Source organism: Caretta caretta, chromosome 7 (genome assembly GCF_965140235.1).
Source record: "Caretta caretta isolate rCarCar2 chromosome 7, rCarCar1.hap1, whole genome shotgun sequence".
NCBI lineage: Eukaryota > Metazoa > Chordata > Testudines > Cheloniidae > Caretta > Caretta caretta.
In genome coordinates, this window is record NC_134212.1 from 29,483,551 (window position 1) to 29,502,279 (window position 18,729).

Here is an 18,729-nt window from a genome sequence, read left to right on the forward strand (position 1 = left end):
GAATTTTTTTTTTCTTCTTTTCATGTGCTCATAACCCATAGTTGAGGCCAACTTTTCAGAGTTCAGTAGCAGCAGCAGCTCCCATTGTGACACTTGGTGTCCAGATTTTCAAGATTTCAAGCATGCTGAGTAAATGGGAGCTGAATGCTCTAGAAAATCTGTCTGCTGTGGTAGGTCCTCAGCTGTCTTGAAAATCTGGCTCTTAATTTCTGGATACACATGCCTAGCTCTCAATAGCCAAGAGAGAACGTTTTTTAGCTAGGGTACATTTTCCCCAGAATCCATTGGGAACAGACTGTATCCAGCCATAATTTCACCACTTGGTGTTTTGGATCCAGTAGATTCTCTCCCCCCGATATAACATAAGCAGCTGGAGGATGGGATATCTTTCTGGTGGAAAATACTATGAGAACAGCTGTTCCTATGATGTTTTCAAGGAAAAACCATGGAAACAGCTGGTTCCCTTGCATGACAGTGAGAATGAAGCTCAAGTAGCAAAAAGAAACTAAAAGGGAATGGAAAGCCAATATACAAAAATTGGAGACTGAGAAAAGGAAAGAGAGACAGACGGAATGGAGGAGACAAATGAAGCAAACACAGAAATCTAGAAAACGCTTTGAGAATTTAGAATAAATAAAGGGAAGGGAAACTGATTTCGTCAAGTCATATAGAAGCCCCAAGGATTGCTCTAGAGATAAGTGTTCTGTGTTGGTGAGTAAAAAACCCAGGTCCCCAGAGGCTGCTTAATGCAGCAGATGAGTCTGCAGGTAGTAAGCAATTGAGTCCCTTGTACTTCTCAACCACAACTGTTAGCCAGTGAAAGGTATTTAAGTGTGAAATGAGCCCTGTTTGGCTTTCTGTGTCTGTAAGGATGGGGAGGAAGGAATTAGAAATAGACTGAGCCAAATTCCAACCGGGTGAAAGCAGCAGAAACTCCAGTGAGGTCAATGGAGTCATTTACATCAGGTGTGCACTGTGGGGTAATAAAATGTCTGAAGGTGGAGAGTAAATGAGAACCAGAAACAAAAGTAAGAAAAATGATTTATTTATCAATAAAAAGAGGAAAGTTGTACTTAGAAAAATTCATGCTATTCTGCAATCAGAAATACTTAGGATCCCAACCTGAGTTAAAGGGTCAGAATAATTTGTCTTCCCACTGCAATGGCTATTTAGTTAGGGTTACACCATGAGGATTTACTATATTGCATAGTACTATATTTTGCTACCTTTACACATGCGGTACACTCAAAGTGTGTATATCAAAGCCACTTGCTGATATTTATTTATGGTAACTACATGTTCAGAAGGGTTCCACCTGCAGTTTTACTGTTGTTGGATTTTTTTGTTTTTTGCTTTTTTTTAATGGAAGAAAATCTTTATTTAAAGCAGTCAAGCAATGATGTTTTACCAGTCAACACATTGCAATACAACATTGAGAATATTCTATAATACAGGTACATTCTGATGTTCCTTCATTAATTTTAATAGAAGACAAATTAAATGTTGGGGAAACTTGTGCTAAGTGCCTCATCTCACAGCTGCTCCAAGCTACATTTAAATATATACAACATGTCATTAGAGGCAGTATTTGCCAGAAATCTTGCAGAAAAACTTTTGACCAGAAACAAATCAGGAAAAGATTAATATTCTTCTATGTTGCTTGTATGTATATATTTTGCTACTAGCAATATAGAAAAACAGTAACTTTGTTGCTTTGTCTCTGGTTAAAGGATAATTCTTATGTAACCTACAGTACACAAGATGAATCTCTAAACCCAGTTATTCATAACTAGAAGAGAGGATTATCAATTTAAAACTGTAAATGAGCGCTGCTGTTAACTCTCCTACAAGCTTACCCTTTGGGCTACAAATGTATAAAATAAAGTGATAACACAAGAAATATATTAGTATAAATTTATATGTACAAGAAAGTTAAAATGCAAGAACACTAAAATCCTTCTACTTGCAAGTAAGATCAATTAGAAGTAAAAGGTTTAAAATACTTTCAGTGGCAAAACTCGCAATATACACCATTGCCAGCAACAGTATGCCCTCCGAAAAACTTTTGCTTCCTGTGCCAGCAGGGAACATGAGCCCTTGAGGATCTTTTTCTTGCTATCTCTTTAAATTTATTACTTAAAAAAAATGTTAATCAGTCACAAACTCACAAAATCAAATAAGTGCAGAGATCCAGCTTTTTCTCAGAGGGAAATTTGCCCCTCTGTATCGTAATTTGATGGATTAGGTGTGACTTAATACCTTACAGGCCTTGCCCTGCCCTCTGTGCAGGGATAAATGTCACCCTCTGTCCTTAAGTTACTCAGTGGTGCCTAACTATGGCAGCATTTTTACAAGCCTTTTCAAGGGGTGCTAGAGCTGCGGATAATAATCATCCTGTATGGATTGGAGGAGAGCAGCGACTGAGAGTGAGAAACTATGCAAAGGGACTACTTGTGGGACCCTGTGCCAAGGGGAGGGAACGTTTATGCAGGCCCTTGTGATCCAACCGACAGAGAAACTGGGCCAATAAGTACTTGAGAGAAAAATTGGGCAAAGGAAAGCTTGTTTAACTTTTGTTCCTACTGGATTCCTGTCACCTTGGAAGAGGTGGAGTTTTTGGTTTAGCTGAAGAGACAAACAGCTCCCTAGGAAGAGTGGGAAAATTAGGCCTGGCCATCTTCAGACAACATAAAGGCATTCCACTACAGCAATATGGAATATAAATACCTAGCTACAACTGAGAGAGGTTAGGACAGTATGACTGTGCCAGAATGTAAAACCCTTGGTTTCCATAGTGGAAATGACAGCAATTTTTGTTGTGTAACTTCTCATCCATCAAGAAAACAGGAGGCACAAAAAGTGAGGAGTCCAAGACGCCTTTGGAGCTCATGCCATCGCTTTATGTTCCCTGTTGAATGCATTCACATTGCATATTTCTCTGAAGAACTCCTCCAGTTTCTATAGATATTGAGATGCCAGACTCTTCGAAGGTAGAGTCAGTGAACTAGCAGTTAAAACACTCAACCTTTCCACTAGAAACTGAACAAATTACATATTTAATAGGATGAAAATCCCAGGCACAGAAAACAAGTCATTTGAAGGAAACAGAAAAATGCTGGCTTGAAGAACTTCAGCTTCTCCTTTCTGTGTCCAAGTTTAACTGGCTCACGTGCAGAAGTACTTAGAGGAGGGATCAATGGTTCAGATCTCTGAAATAAAATGAAAAGCAAAAAATTAAGGTCAATTATGTTAGAATTACAGTGACTCACAAGTTCCCTCGACAATGGAATAAAAATCTTCTGCCATGTTGGCTTATTGTACGGCAAAGCTGGAAAGTGCCCACTTCCACCCGGCATGGTCCTTCACAGGTAACATGCCAAGATAGTCCTTCATGAGCAGACCAGTGCCTGTTACAGACTCTGGGAGATGTCCAATGAGGGCCTCTCTTCTAGCTGCCACTCTGTGTTTGGCTACCAGGGGCTGTATTTTTGCCAACATCCCAGTGAGAAAAGAGAGAGTTATTTTCAAAGATCTATAAAGACTGTACATGAGTGAATGGGCCGATTTTTTTTTTATTTTTAGTAAAGGCTGCATGTGCCAGTGGGCAAATAATTAACAGATTCTGATGGCAGAAGGGACCACCATGATCATCCAGTCTGATACAACAGGCCATAGAATTTCCCAAAAATAATTCCTAGAGCAGACCTCTTAGAAAATCATCCAATCTTGATTTTAAAATGATCAGTGATAGACTGATCGCACAACCTTTGCTAAACTGTTCCAATGGTCAATTACTCTCACCCTTAAAAAAAACTTGCACCTTATTTCCAGTCTGAATTTGTCTAGATTCAACTTCCAGCCACTGGATCATGTTAAAAGAAAAGGAGTACTTGTGGCACCTTAGAGACTAACCAATTTATTTGAGCATGAGCTTTCGTGAGCTACAGCTCACTTCATCAGATGTTTACCGTGGAAACTGCAGCAGACTTTATATACACACAGAGAATATGAAACAATACCTCCTCCCACCCCACTGTCCTGCTGGTAATAGCTTATCTAAAGTGATCAACAGGTGGGCCATTTCCAGCACAAATCCAGGTTTTCTCACCCTCCACCCCCCACACAAATTCACTCTCCTGCTGGTGCTAGCCCATCCAAAGTGACAACTCTTTGCATAATCAAGTCGGGCTATTTCCTGCATAGATCAAGGTTTTCTCACATCCCCCCCACCCCCATACACACACAAACTCACTCTCCTGCTGGTAATAGCTCATCTAAACTGACCACTCTCCAAGTTTAAATCCAAGTTAAACCAGAACATCTGGAGGGGGGGGGGGGTAGGAAAAAACAAGAAGAAACAGGCTACCTTGCATAATGACTTAGCCACTCCCAGTCTCTATTTAAGCCTAAATTAATAGTATCCAATTTGCAAATGAATTCCAATTCAGCAGTTTCTCGCTGGAGTCTGGATTTGAAGTTTTTTTGTTTTAAGATCGCGACCTTCATGTCTGTGATTGCGTGACCAGAGAGATTGAAGTGTTCTCCGACTGGTTTATGAATGTTATAATTCTTGACATCTGATTTGTGTCCATTTATTCTTTTACGTAGAGACTGTCCAGTTTGACCAATGTACATGGCAGAGGGGCATTGCTGGCACATGATGGCATATATCACATTGGTGGATGTGCAGGTGAACGAGCCTCTGATAGTGTGGCTGATGTTATTAGGCCCTGTGATGGTGTCCCCTGAATAGATATGTGGGCACAATTGGCAACGGGCTTTGTTGCAAGGATAAGTTCCTGGGTTAGTGGTTCTGTTGTGTGGTATGTGGTTGTTGGTGAGTATTTGCTTCAGGTTGCGGGGCTGTCTGTAGGCAAGGACTGGCCTGTCTCCCAAGACTTGTGAGAGTGTTGGGTCATCCTTTAGGATAGGTTGTAGATCCTTAATAATGCGTTGGAGGGGTTTTAGTTGGGGGCTGAAGGTGACCGCTAGTGGCGTTCTGTTATTTTCTTTGTTAGGCCTGTCCTGTAGTAGGTAACTTCTGGGAACTCTTCTGGCTCTATCAATCTGTTTCTTTACTTCTGCAGGTGGGTATTGTAGTTGTAAGAAAGCTTGACAGAGATCTTGTAGGTGTTTGTCTCTGTCTGAGGGGTTGGAGCAAATGCGGTTGTATCGCAGAGCTTGGCTGTAGACGATGGATCGTGTGGTGTGGTCAGGGTGAAAGCTGGAGGCATGCAGGTAGGAATAGCGGTCAGTAGGTTTCCGGTATAGGGTGGTGTTTATGTGGCCATTGTTAATTAGCACTGTAGTGTCCAGGAAGTGGATCTCTTGTGTGGACTGGACCAGGCTGAGGTTGATGGTGGGATGGAAATTGTTGAAATCGTGGTGGAATTCCTCAAGGGCTTCTTTTCCATGGGTCCAGATGATGAAGATGTCATCAATATAGCGCAAGTAGAGTAGGGGCTTTAGGGGACGAGAGCTGAGGAAGCGTTGTTCTAAATCAGCCATAAAAATGTTGGCATACTGTGGGGCCATGCAGGTACCCATAGCAGTGCCGCTGATCTGAAGGTATACATTGTCCCCAAATGTGAAATAGTTATGGGTAAGGACAAAGTCACAAAGTTCAGCCACCAGGTTAGCCGTGACATTATCGGGGATAGTGTTCTTGACGGCTTGTAGTCCATCTTTGTGTGGAATGTTGGTGTAGAGGGCTTCTACATCCATAGTAGCCAGGATGGTGTTATCAGGAAGATCACCGATGGATTGAAGTTTCCTCAGGAAGTCAGTGGTGTCTCGAAGGTAGCTGGGAGTGCTGGTAGCGTAGGGCCTGAGGAGGGAGTCTACATAGCCAGACAATCCTGCTGTCAGGGTGCCAATGCCTGAGATGATGGGGCGCCCAGGATTTCCAGGTTTATGGATCTTGGGTAGTAGATAGAATATCCCAGGTCGGGGTTCCAGGGGTGTGTCTGTGCGGATTTGATCTTGTGCTTTTTCAGGAAGTTTCTTGAGCAAATGCTGTAGTTGCTTTTGGTAACTCTCAGTGGGATCATAGGGTAATGGCTTGTAGAAACTCGTGTTGGAGAGCTGCCGAGCAGCCTCTTGTTCATATTCCGAACTATTCATGATGACAACAGCACCTCCTTTGTCAGCCTTTTTGATTATGATGTCAGAGTTGTTTCTGAGGCTGTGGATGGCATTGCGTTCCGCATGGCTGAGGTTATGGGGCAAGTGATGCTGCTTTTCCACAATTTCAGCCCGTGCACGTCGGCGGAAGCACTCTATGTAGAAGTCCAGTCTGCTGTTTCGACCTTCAGGAGGAGTCCATCTAGAATCCCTCTTTCTGTAGTGTTGGCAGGGAGACCTCTGTGGATTAGTATGTTGTTCAGAGGTATTTTGGAAATATTCCTTGAGACGGAGACGTCGAAAATAGGATTCTAGGTCACCACAGAACTGTATCATGTTCGTGGGGGTGGAGGGGCAGAAGGAGAGGCCCCGAGATAGAACAGCTGCTTCTGCTGGGCTGAGAGTATAGTTGGATAGGTTAACAATATTGATTTTTCTCAACTAGATTGAAGAGATTATTATTAAATATCAGTTCCCCATGTAGACACTTACAGACTATATTCAAGTCACCCCTTAATCTTCTCTTTGCTAAATTAAAATCTGAACAGATCCAAAGTACCTTTTTCAGAAACCCCAAACCTATACCAAGTAAGGATTAAAAAGGTAAAGGACCCAGGCACAACTCTGAGTTAGCCATTCAAGTTGAGAAGTATGTGTGTGCCCGCACATACAGTTTATAGGTCGGACCACAGCGACAGAGTCTTGTGCAGGTGATGGGACATACTTCTCTACCTGACCTCTTACCACCAAGGTAAATTAGTTGCTGTTTTGCCCTCATTGCAAACTGGGAAATTGAAATCTCTATTACAATTTCAGTCAGACAGCCTCTGTGGTAGATACATAACCCTGTGTGCGTACAAATGTTGTGGATGACTAATGAAACATATACCTATGTAAGCTCTGCTTATAAAGAGAGGCATCCACTGGGCAGAATGCAAGGTTTTAAAGGTTCCCATTGGGATCACAGAGAAAAGGAACATTCAGACTCTGACTTTTCAGAAAGATGGTTACTGCGAGCTAGACACTCCCAAACATAATGTAAAGGGGGGAAAAAACCCCTAAACCTTTGGGCCATGTGTTTTTTCTAGCATGTTCACTGCCCAGGGCAATGAAACAAAGAAACTCCTACATAAATGCTCCATAGAATCCTCTATGCTCAATGGAGACAGCTAAATAACATGATATTTCACAAAACCACAGCAACTGAAAAACAACGGTCTCCACAAAATGCCTATAGTTCTGCCACGTATGGGGCGGAGGAGTGGTGGGGGAGAGAAGCAAAGTCAATGGGCAGGTGGTAGAAATCTGCAGGAGGAAGCACTTGTGCATGTTTTAGAGGGATGATGTACAACGGACACAGAAACCAGCATGGCATGTTAATTCTGCCCAAAGCACGATTGGCTTGTGAAGCCCGGAAACAGATGACTTGTGGATCGCATGTAACAGCTGCAAGTCCCATTAAGATGTTCACTGCTGAGTCCTGTAGCTGTGGAGGATCTCACTGTTGGAGAGAGAACGTGAAACCAATTCTCCCAAGTGCCAATGATAAGTCTAAAATCCGTTCAGGAACTAGTGCAGGAGATATGCACTGCCTACCGAGTGAGTGGCTCTTTACAGAGGACACTTGTGCTCCAGAATTGGTTACTAGCTAGCTTCTGCATAGACTTTAAGGTGTTGGTTATAATCTATGAAGCACTAAACGGTTTGGTTTGGGACCAGCCTATTTGTGAGACTGCCTCCCTCCTTGTGCCGTGAGAGGGTCACACCAGCGGTGAGTCAACTCTGCTATACCGTTGTATTACTATCAGTAGGTTGTTATTACAGGTAGAGCTGGTAGCAATACCTGTAGTTAGGGCTGGCTAATATTTCATCTTATAAGCCTCTGTTTTCTGTATCCACTTAAACTAAAGTGTGTTCTATGCCAGGTATTTGTCCCATGCTGTGGCTTTTTTTTTAAACTTTGGCATCAACTGCATAGCCATTCCTGAGAACAGGTTTAGAAACAAATAGTTTTGAATTTTAAGTGTTTCCAACTATCTTTGTCTCTTAGTGCCTCCATCCTGAAGGAGGGATTTGATGTTTGGCAAAGGAATAGTCCTGGGGCACGAAGTGCCTTTTGTTGTCCCGTGAAAACTCACCTAGATTTGATGAAGTTACAAGCCCCTGAAAATTGCTATCTGCACACTCTGTATAGCTGATTAGAAGCTAGTTGGTAAAATCTCTGAACATTCCTTGTGCACAGAGTATGCTCTGGCTACACATAGCTCCCTAACAAAAGCAATTACCCTGAGCATGCTTCAAGACTCTACTAAGCATCTCATGTATGCTGCAAAGGGAAAGGTGTGCTGGACTGGGAGGAGGAATCCACTCTTTCTGGTCTCAACTCTCTGCTGACTGGTGTTAATGATTTTATGCACTTCATGGCCCTAACTTCTTAGCAAAAGCCCTCATACCCTCTACCTTAAAAGGTGTGCAACTATTATTTTGCCCCTCCCTTCACATTCTCCCATTTTACAGATGGGGTAACAAAGTTCACTTCTGGGAGAGCTGGGACTAGAACACAGGTCCTGAGTACGACAGATTCATCTGCTTAGCCATGCTGCCTTTCAGAACAAATGAGCCAGATTTCTGTGGGTGGCTGTTTGTAACCCTTGGATGACAACCCCCTCCAGAGTCAGGAATACAGCCTCAGACTTCTGATTCCTAATGTTCTGTTGCTGTCTAGCAAAGAGCTATTATGTCCTGTGCCAAAGTAGTCTGCCCTCTTAACGGTAATGGTACCTAAGGATCAGTCTACCCCCACCAACTCATGTGGCACTTTGAGATTTTGAAAGGCCTGATTATATACTGTGACGGGGCAAGGCCAGATGGCTATAGAAAAGTAGTGGGAGATAGATATATTAGCTCCAGGCTAAACAAATCCTTGGTACCAGGATAAGTGAAATGGCAGCTGCTCCAGGTCAATTAAGACACCTCCAGGTCAATTAAGAACTTTCCAGAAGGCAGGGAGAATGCTAGGTTGATTGGGACACCTGAAGCCAATCAGGGGCTGGCTGAAACTAGTTAAAAACCTCCCAGTCAGTCAGGTGGGGGCGCATGTCAGGAGCTGTGGGAGGAAGTTGCACTGTTGGAGAGACTGAGTAGTATACACCATAACAGGCACAAGGAAGGAGGCCTGAGGTAAGGGTGAAGTGGAGCTTGAGGAAGTGAGGGCTGCTGTGTGGGGGAAGTAGCTCAGGGAATTGTACATGTCATGTTTCTAAAAGGTCAGCTACCATAGCTGATACTATTAGGGTCCCTGGGCTGGAGCCCGGAGTAGAGGGTGGGCCTGGGCTCCCCACCGGCCACCTTTGCCCCCTGATTAATCACTGAGACTGGGAGATAACAGAGACTGTACAAGGAAGGATAACTTCTCCTCACCTCCCTCACTGGCTTATGATGAAAATGGCTCAGTAGACTGTGACCCTTGTCTCTAGAGAGAGAAGGGTTATGTGGAGGGTCACAGTGAGCCTCTGAGGCTAGCAAAATCTGCCAGGAAATGCGGGACCCATGGAGGCAAGGACAGAGTATTGTCACAATATATACACACGAGGCTGTAGGAGTTATTGATGGTCCCAGGACCACTCCCTTTCTAAGAGGTGTTTGGGAGGAAATCCCATCATTGTGTCTTTAAAGGCCAGGAGCAGGAGGCTTCTAGAGAGGGTGGGGCAAGGCTCCCCTCTCACCCAACTATCTGGGGATGAGCTGGGAGAAGGAGACCAGCATAAATCCTGCCTCCTCCCTCACAGCAGGGCAGACACTAGCAAGAGAAGGCTGGCCCGCTGAATCCTCTGACCCTGAGGATGCAGGTGTGGGGAGGGAAGAGAGAAGGGCCAGCTAAGGCAGAAGCTATCCCAGGTCCTACTGAGGGCTAAATTACAATTCAGCTTCAAGGAGGAGACCTGGGAACTCCTGGCTTAAGGAGAGAGATAATAACTGACTGAATTACCCAGCTCCAGGAGGAGCGCTCGGGCTCCTCGTTAGGGAACAACCTACTGGACGGGAACAGAGCCCAGTGGTGGCTTTCAGTTAAAGGTTCTTCTGGTCTTTGGGGCTTATTTGTTTGGGATGTTTGTTTGGACTTGTTACCCCTGAAAAAGGATTGAACTCGGGTTCACCCACCTGCGCGGCTGAGCCACATAAACACCTGTGAGGAGGAAACTGAGGCAGGGAGTGCCTCCAGTGCTACAGGGTAGTCATGCCCCATGACATGTCCCCTTCTAGTGGCAAGTCCAAAAAAAGAAGTTACTCCTTTAGATCCACAGCACAGATCTCTCTCACTTTAGCTAAAGGTCTTCAGTTCCAATTCTGCTGGTGACCCTAGCAGATGTTAGATATGATTCTAAATGATGGAATTTGGGTTTTTCTCAATTTTCCTTTTTAAAACCCCAGGAATCCACGTACAAACACCCTACCTTTAAAAGGAAGTTGAGGTTGCAGAGTGGAGCTCTTAAAAGCGAGGGAAATATGAGAATTAAAGTTAATTAAGGAACCTTAATTTGGCCCCCTTGTGTGTATGCATTATGGTAGGATAAATACAGAATTACCTAATACTAGTTCAGCAGTTCCCTTGCCTCACCATTGAACAGTATGGGGTATGAATGAGGAAAAGGGTTGTAAGAAGTGAAAGAAAGTTTAGATATGAGGGCTGGGACCTAGTAGTCTCCTCTTGGCTTCCATTGCTGGCTCTTGCACAGGCTTCTTGTGTGACGTTAGGCAAGGCTCGAGGGCTGAACTAAGGTTGCACAGGCTTTTGCAATTCCAGAATTCCCTAACCTCTGAGTGCTTGACTTTGCAACCATAGTGTTCATAGGTTTTTGGGGTTTTTTTTTGTATGTAATGCTAGAGAATGCTACTCTGTAGAAGGGATGAGGCTGACTGAGATGGTTGTTCTGACTTCGTAATTTTGAATAGCTGGCAGGGCACTTGGAGCAAATATATGGATGCCTTTTTAATGTTACATTTTTTAAATAAAATTAATGTAACTGTCTTTGCTGCTGTTTCTGGAGCTTGCCCATCTGATGTGGGATGTGTATGAGGCTGTGCAGTGTCATGTGGGATTAGTGTGGGGATCTGGCATACTATGGGATTACTACTGGCAGTTCCATGCAATGGTTTCGTCCACAGGCCTTCTTGAAAAGGGATTTGGGATTAAGAGGACATGCCCCCCTGTGCAGAGGGCCAAAGCAAGGCACATGGTATACAATTTAAATCCTCTGTTGAGGGTGTAAGTGTGATGGTAGTCGTACCCTGCTCTTGGGCTTGCCTTCTGCGCTGTGATGAATTTCAGCCAGAATGCAGCCTCTCAATGCTGCTGAGATCTACATTTTGATCTTTCACAAGCTCTTCTATGCTTACATAGAAGGGTAAATCAGAGCCTCTTATTTTCAAGTACCTTCCACATTGAGGAGTAGCCTTACACTGCTCGGGTGGGGGAAATAACACAGTTCTACCACATTTATCAAAGCAACCTATAGTGCAGAATTTCCTGGGTTGGGCTTCCTACAAACAGGAAGAAGTGCATCCTGGGAAAACCACAGGGCACAGTAAATGAAGTCTAACATCTCTACTGCTGCCTAACATTGTATTGGGTTAACAATAAACCATACCAGTAACTTGGATAAAGTCTTTTATGTGTTAATAACTGACTGGCATAGCAATATACTGCAAATGCAAACCTGCCTAGTAAAAAAGCTTTTGTGGTAGAAGGGTAAAAGTACAGTTTTCAGTCCCTTGATTTGGCTTTGTGAGCACTGAGAAGAAGGAGTGGCTTTTCCTGAGGCATGCTCTCTACGACTTCAAGAGGGGCCCCTTGTATGTTCCCTCTGTGGAGTACAAAACTGTCTTCTATATGCCTAAGTCTTTTTTTGCGCTTTGCAGTCAAAATCCAGTATCCAATTCATTGATAATCCCTAGTATTTATAATCTCATTCAAGAACAGTGTGAAGAATACACTTGTTCTCCCTCTACAGAGATCATACAGATAAACTTTAAAGGGGGAAATGGCCAGGTTAAAAAAAAAACATGATTTTCAGGCTCTGATGAGGAGTGTGGGAGGCTGTATGAGTGGGTACTGTCGGTTGGGTGGAAGGCAATAGAAAAAAATTTGAAAGGATCATAACTCACCTTCTTGTCACTTACTGTCTTGAGGCTGTCTCAGCCACTGGTTTCTGCACTCCAAAGGCAGTGATAAAAATATTCACAACTACTATAATGAACACCAGTCCAGTTGCAAGGTTATTGAGGACATCCAGCTTGGCATGTTTTGCAGGGTTATTAAGGTCATATTTTACTTGAAAGGAAAAGAGAAAAGTGGTATTTTTACTATCAAAACACATTAACATACATGGTAAAAAGCTTTTTATTATTTATCTTATATAAAGATTTCTCTTTACCCCTCACTAGATGCCAGACCCATCCGTCCTGCAAAAAGGGAAGTTAGTATTGCAGCCAATGTTGCAAAATCTGAGGACTAATTTCATTTGTGATGAATATGTAATATCCTCTTATACTGTAAGAGCCATATTCTGCTCTTAGATACATTTGTGCAGCTCCCACTGACTTGCTATGTGTAGCTAGATGCAGAATGTATCCTACAGAAAAGATCCCCAACACTTGTAGCTCTTAATATTCCCTACAGTACATTGAATTTCTTTCTTTCCAAAAGGAAAACTGTCATAATGCAAAATTTAAATATTTTTTATTACTTTACCTCTTGAAAACTTGTCTTTACTCATTTATCAGATGATCTACCAATGAGAACCAGTAAAGTCTAGCCTCTAATGCCAGAATAGGCTGTATATCCTTTCTAGATAGCCCAATCATCTCTCTCCCATCTGTTCCAATAGGAGATCTCTGTACCTGCCCCCATATCTACCCACTGATGGCTATTCCTAGGGCTTCTGGTTCTTAGTTTTAGAAAGCAGGAGCATTATTTCATCTATGATACATTAACAGAGAGTGAAATTTCAAAGCATCACAGCTTGCAGTCACTCTTATTTTGAGCATCAGCTGTGTCAACATTGTTTTCTTTTCTTTGCTTGCACTTTTCCTTGCTTTAACTGCTGAGGGGAGGACAAATAAGAGAAGATAAAATTAGATTGGTGTAGGCCTCATTTCCAGATCTTGTAAACTGTATATATGAGTAATATTAAATATGAATATGCTTGTGTAGGATTGTGTGAAATTTGGCAGGACTGTTCAGCATTATGGCAAGCCAAAAATCTCCTCTGACCACTTTTTCTCTAAACAGGGGCTCTGTAATTTATAGCCTGATTCAAATATCATTGAAGTTGGTGGGCAGACTGTCATTGATTTCAGTGGGCTTTGGATCAGGCCCTTAAAGAGAACTAATGAGAGGACATCTTCCTCTAACTTTGGTTGGTAGTAAGATACATAAATTATATAAACAAAAGAAATCTGAATAAAATGTTAAGTACCATGCAGGCTCTGGCAGCAACAGTGTCATAAACAGTGTTACCAAAGCCCCTTGATGTGCAGTTTGCGAACTCTGTTATACAAATCAGGGTGGGGGTTTTTTAGCATATGGGTAGGGCCCTATCAAATTCATGGCCATGAAAAACACGTCACGGACCGTGAAAGCTGGTCTTTTGTGTGCTTTTACCCTATACTATATATATTTCACAGGGGAGACCAGCATTTCTCAAAATTGGGGGTCCTGACCTAAAAGGGAGTTGCAGGGGGGTCACGGTATTGCCACTCCTTACTTCTGCGCTGCCTTCAGAGCTGGGCAGCGGAGAGCGGCAGCGCCTGTAGGCCAGGTGCCCAGCTCTGAAGACAGCGCCCAGCCAGAAGCAGCGCTGAAGTCAGGGTAGCAGTTCTGCAGCCTCCCCCTACAATAACCTTGCGACCCACTCCCACAAATCCTATTCGGGGTCAGGACCCCTACGATTACAACATGATGAAATTTCAGATTTAAATAGCTGTAATCATGAATTTTATTATTTTTAAAAATCCTATGGCCATGAAATTGACCAAAATGGACCATGAATTTGGTAGGGCCCTACATGTGGGCATTGTCAACACTGAAGAACTACTGACCCCATTTGTACTTAAACTAACTCAGTTACAAATGGTTCAGTGAATCCCGGCTAGTCATGCTGAATTAGTTTATGACCCATTGCAGGTTTGCCCTGCGTCCGTGCTAGTGGTGCCCTAAACTCTCTCTCGATTCCAAAGGCTCCTGGGGATCTGTCCCATAGTTCTCGGCTCTGTTCCCAGAAGCAGCATGCTGTGAGAGACTTCCCAAGCCAGCCAGAACACTGTAGGGCAGTAGTGGGGGGACTGTTTGACCATTTCAGCTACTCTGCACCTACACTGACACTAAAACTTTTTGGGAGTTAACTCCGTAGGCAACCCTGAAAAAACAGGTTATGTAGCGTTGCTGGTAGCATGCTTGTCATTTGTGTGTGTGGAGGTGTGTCTTCTAACATCTCCTGGATCATTGTAATGCATGGCAGTTCCAGACAAATGAACTACAACTCCTTTCTTGTAGTATTTAAGAAAAGGGTTTATTAAGGCTGGCTGCTGGTGGAGGGGGAAAAAAGACAATGTATATGTACCTAGAGGATCTCATGTGTTAGACATCAGGTTACAGAGAAATGTCATTTTGATGATTCATCAAAATTGGGGGCGAGGAAGTAGGTAAAATACAGCTCCATCTAGTAAAGCAGAACTCTGAGATTTCAGATGGAATTATAGTAATCCTATTTCATTATTATAGTACGAAACATGCAGCTAACCTCAACCGTTCTTTAGTACAGTTATTCCTACTCCTTTTGTCATAGTAATCCAATCCCACTATCATTTCAGGCAGCCTAAACTATTTCAAAATACTCTCTTTTTCCCCGTTCTAAAAAGTTGTTAACGCTGCCATGGCACCTCCAAGGAAAAGTGTGCAGAAAACCAGTCTCTCCAAAGGACAGGCCATGTGTAATCTTCCATCAGTTTAGAACCAGAAGGAAATAGCAAACTTATTTCTCAAATAGCAGACCCATTCTGCACTTGGTCTGTGTTTGTGACAGGGAATACTGGCCCTTTATGGCAGGCTCATGGCCCTGTTGCTGGTTCAACCCAGAACATGGGAATTCTTCAGAGTTCTTGTTCCCACTTCTGATGGGAGTTGGAGGCTCACAGCAAGGAATGATGGGAAGGAGTGCCAGGATATATTTTGCCTCCCAGTGAGACCACTCTGGGCCTCATCTGAGCAATTGGAGGAAGCTGCCTAGAAAGCTGGCTAGCTAGAGAAGAGAACCATGGGAGCAAGAGCAGCCTTGAGCAAGGACACATTTGGGGAGGGTGGTTGGGTGTTGGACTGAGCGCTTGCCGCCCCCTCTTTCGAAGCTGGAGTTTCTAGGAGAGGATGGAAGAAAGAGGGAGAAGAGTTGCTGATCTTCTCTAGAGAAGGGTGAAAACTGGCATACTCTGGGACTGATCTATAACAAAGGGAAAGAGATTGAATAATGGCTTCAACTTCCATTACCCTGAAAGGGGGGGATGGGGAAGTTTTTGTTTGGCCAGAGAGCTAACCTGTCTGTCCAACAACCATACACTGAGGCAGCAGACATATCTGCACTGTGAAAGGCAAGCTGCCTTTACAGTGTCTCATGCCTTCATTTCATTTATACCAAGGAGGGGTCCAACTTGACTGCTTTGATCTCCACTGTGGTTAGTGCAGGGGTGCCGGAACAATTTGCATAGTGGGGTGCTGAGAGCCATTGAACCAAACTGTAAACCCTGTCTAGAATGGAAACCACTTCAAGCTAGGGGGTGCGGCCGCACCCCCAGCATCCCTAGTTCCAGCACCTATGTGGCAGTGTGTCACTGGGGAAGAGCCTCTCAAATAGGAACACCCTAAGCAATTCAGAGCTCTATAAGTCATGCCAACACTTGACACATCTAGAAATTCACAGGCAGCAAGTGCTAATCTTAAAGCACCAGCTAAATGTGCTGGCTGAACACCACTCTGTTTACTAAGTGGGCTGCTACACAGCTGCCTTATCTCTAGCTTCTGAACAGTTTGGGTGTAGCCCCCAAATAGAACACATTACAGGTTGACAAAAGGTATGGGTTAGAGAAGAAAGGTCCACATCTGAAAGAAGATTGCAGCCTGCTAGCCAGATGTAAATGTTAAAAAGCAGTGTCTGCCACTGCTGAGAGATGGATTATTCAGCAGCAATGGGGCTCAAACCAGTCTCTCAGCAACAATCAAAGACATTATTATTATTATTTCTGCCATGTATTCAGGCTGCTTTCTCTAACCTAGGGGTTCTCAAACTGTGGGTCGGGCCCCCTCAGGGAGTCGCGAGGTTATTACATGTTGTGTCGCGAGCTGTCAGCCTCCACCCCAAATCCCGCTTTGCCTCCAGCATTTATAATGGTGTTAAATATATAAAAAAGTGTTTTTAATTTAAAAGTGGGGTCGCACTCAGAGGCTTGCTAGGTGAAAGGGGTCACCAGTACAAAAGTTTGAGAACCACTGCTGTAACCCATCATCACTCCTGTCTTATCTGAATTGAGTGAGTCACAGCCAGTTAGATCTCTATTCCCCAATCTCCTCCAGACACTGGCAAAGGCACTCTTCTCTCCTGGCTGGATGAGAAGAGAGAGAAACAAAGCTGGGTGCCATTGGCGTATCCAAGACACCACAGCCCATGCATCCTCACTAACTGGGAACTTCCTCCTTGGAACAGGAGGCTGCCTCCTCAGTTGTGCTGCACAGAAAGCTAATTAAGCAAAATAGCAGCCAATGAGAAATCAGGGGTGGGGTGGAGGGGTTCTTTAAGTGCCCTGTGTGAACTCTGGCTTCTGCTTTCCAGACTTCTCCTTTTTACGTATGGAAAAACACAAATATCTTACGGGCTTAATTTCAAAAGAAGAGCCTTTCAAATCTACCTGAGAAATGTTTATATATATACAGCTGTCAGTAGCAAGGGGCTGATCCAATGCCTTCTGAAGTCAGTAGGACTCCCACTTATTTCAATGGGCTGTGGCAGTCTCTTATTGAGGGGCTGTTGGTGGAAAACCTAAGCCTGTCCTCTGGCAACTTGCATAAGCATCTCAGGTCAACTCTTTAAACTTGAGCTGCAGATATTTTCGGTGTCGGTTTCCTTTTGACTAGGTGATTCTTATGAATGTTACAGCCCCAGATACAGGCCTTTTCTAAAAACTTTGCAAAGTGATGCTGGAATCTCACTACACATCTCACTCCTGTGATGGCAAAGTATATGCAAAGACTACCAAAGATTCTGATAGTGACAATGCAAATGATTCTACTTTCAAAAATGTTTTGGAAGAATGCTGCATAATTCCTTGGTGCTCTCCACTCTCATCCCAGAGACGCATGTTAGCAAATTCTAGGTTATAGTCCGTTAGCACCATTTATTTGGAATTTTCCACCAAAATGGATACTGGACCACTAATGCAACCATGGGATTGGAGTATAGGAAATGGATTCCCCTGCACCCACCCTCCATGCACATCCCTTCTATTGAGGTCAGTGTTTTGCATAAGGAGCACAGGATCAAGCCCTTTGCCCACACAACACAGTTGCTCTGTTAATTTAGAAGGAGTCTAACTTTAAACTCAGAACTTGGATAACTAGTTCTTGGGTCTTGGATTTTCATCTGCAGTATAAATACAGAAATTCCTAGTGCTGGTACAGTAAATGTTGGTATTTTGAAAAAAATCAATAAAAATGCTGCATTAATTTCCAGCTGCATGAAACGGCAATGGGGTCTGTAAATTCGAGGATAATAGAAAATGCAAAAAGCAGAACTTGGATTCTACATAGATCAGTCCCTTTGATTTAATCCAAATTATTTAATATAATGGCAACATTCCCATTGAAGCCCAATGCAGCTAGGATTTCACCCTCTATCTTTAAATAAGTCCTAATAATAAATATATCATCTTAAATATTTTTCAGAAAAAGTATAAATGCTTTCTCTACTGATGTTTTCTTTAGTCTTACCAGTAATCAGACACATGTAACACTGGTAATAATGAATATTAATAGTGACAATAAGTTCAAAATCAAAGTGATCTTGATACTTGTGCTAGAATCTCCTCGCCAGTCCAGAAGATGGTCCCCAGGCATAGACATATCAGCTTTTACTCTGATGTTATATGTCCTGTTGACCCAAAAGTCAAGATGAAGTGATGGTGGCTTGATCATGGGTTAGACATGTCTTTGGTGTGAAGAAATTCTATCTTAGCTGTTTGTTAGCTATACCATTCCTCAAATAGAATCCAGGATCTTGCCTTTGAACAATTCTCTAATAGCTTATGGCTGTCAATCCATTTCTTTCAAGGGATTATATACCAATAAGAGATGCTATAAAGAGTGAATCTCTTCTTCTTAGCTTTAAGTCCAGTTAATACTTCTAAAAATCACTAGTGTCAAAACCTGTAACGACTTTGGCATCCTTAACTATATCTTTCCATTGTTCTTTGTACGATACGTGTGGTAACCAGAATGTCAGTATTCTAAAATACTCCTTAATGCCATTTATGGTACATGCAAAGTAATATGAGTTCCCCTATTTA

At 43.1% G+C, this 18,729-nt stretch overlaps 1 protein-coding gene across 1 annotated transcript in view; it reads right to left on the reverse strand.

Moving 5' to 3' along the window:
- Window positions 1-1,029: 1,029 nt before the first annotated feature.
- The window catches only part of NINJ1 (ninjurin 1), a 36,921-nt gene continuing 19,221 nt past the window's right edge, over window positions 1,030-18,729 (reverse strand). The window contains exons 3-4 of the mRNA XM_048858456.2: window positions 12,289-12,454; window positions 1,030-3,209 (exon numbers count right to left, since the gene is read on the reverse strand). Of these exons, the coding sequence (XP_048714413.2) occupies window positions 12,300-12,454 (155 nt within the window). The 3' untranslated portion in view covers window positions 1,030-3,209; window positions 12,289-12,299. The remainder of the gene's footprint in view (window positions 3,210-12,288; window positions 12,455-18,729) is intronic.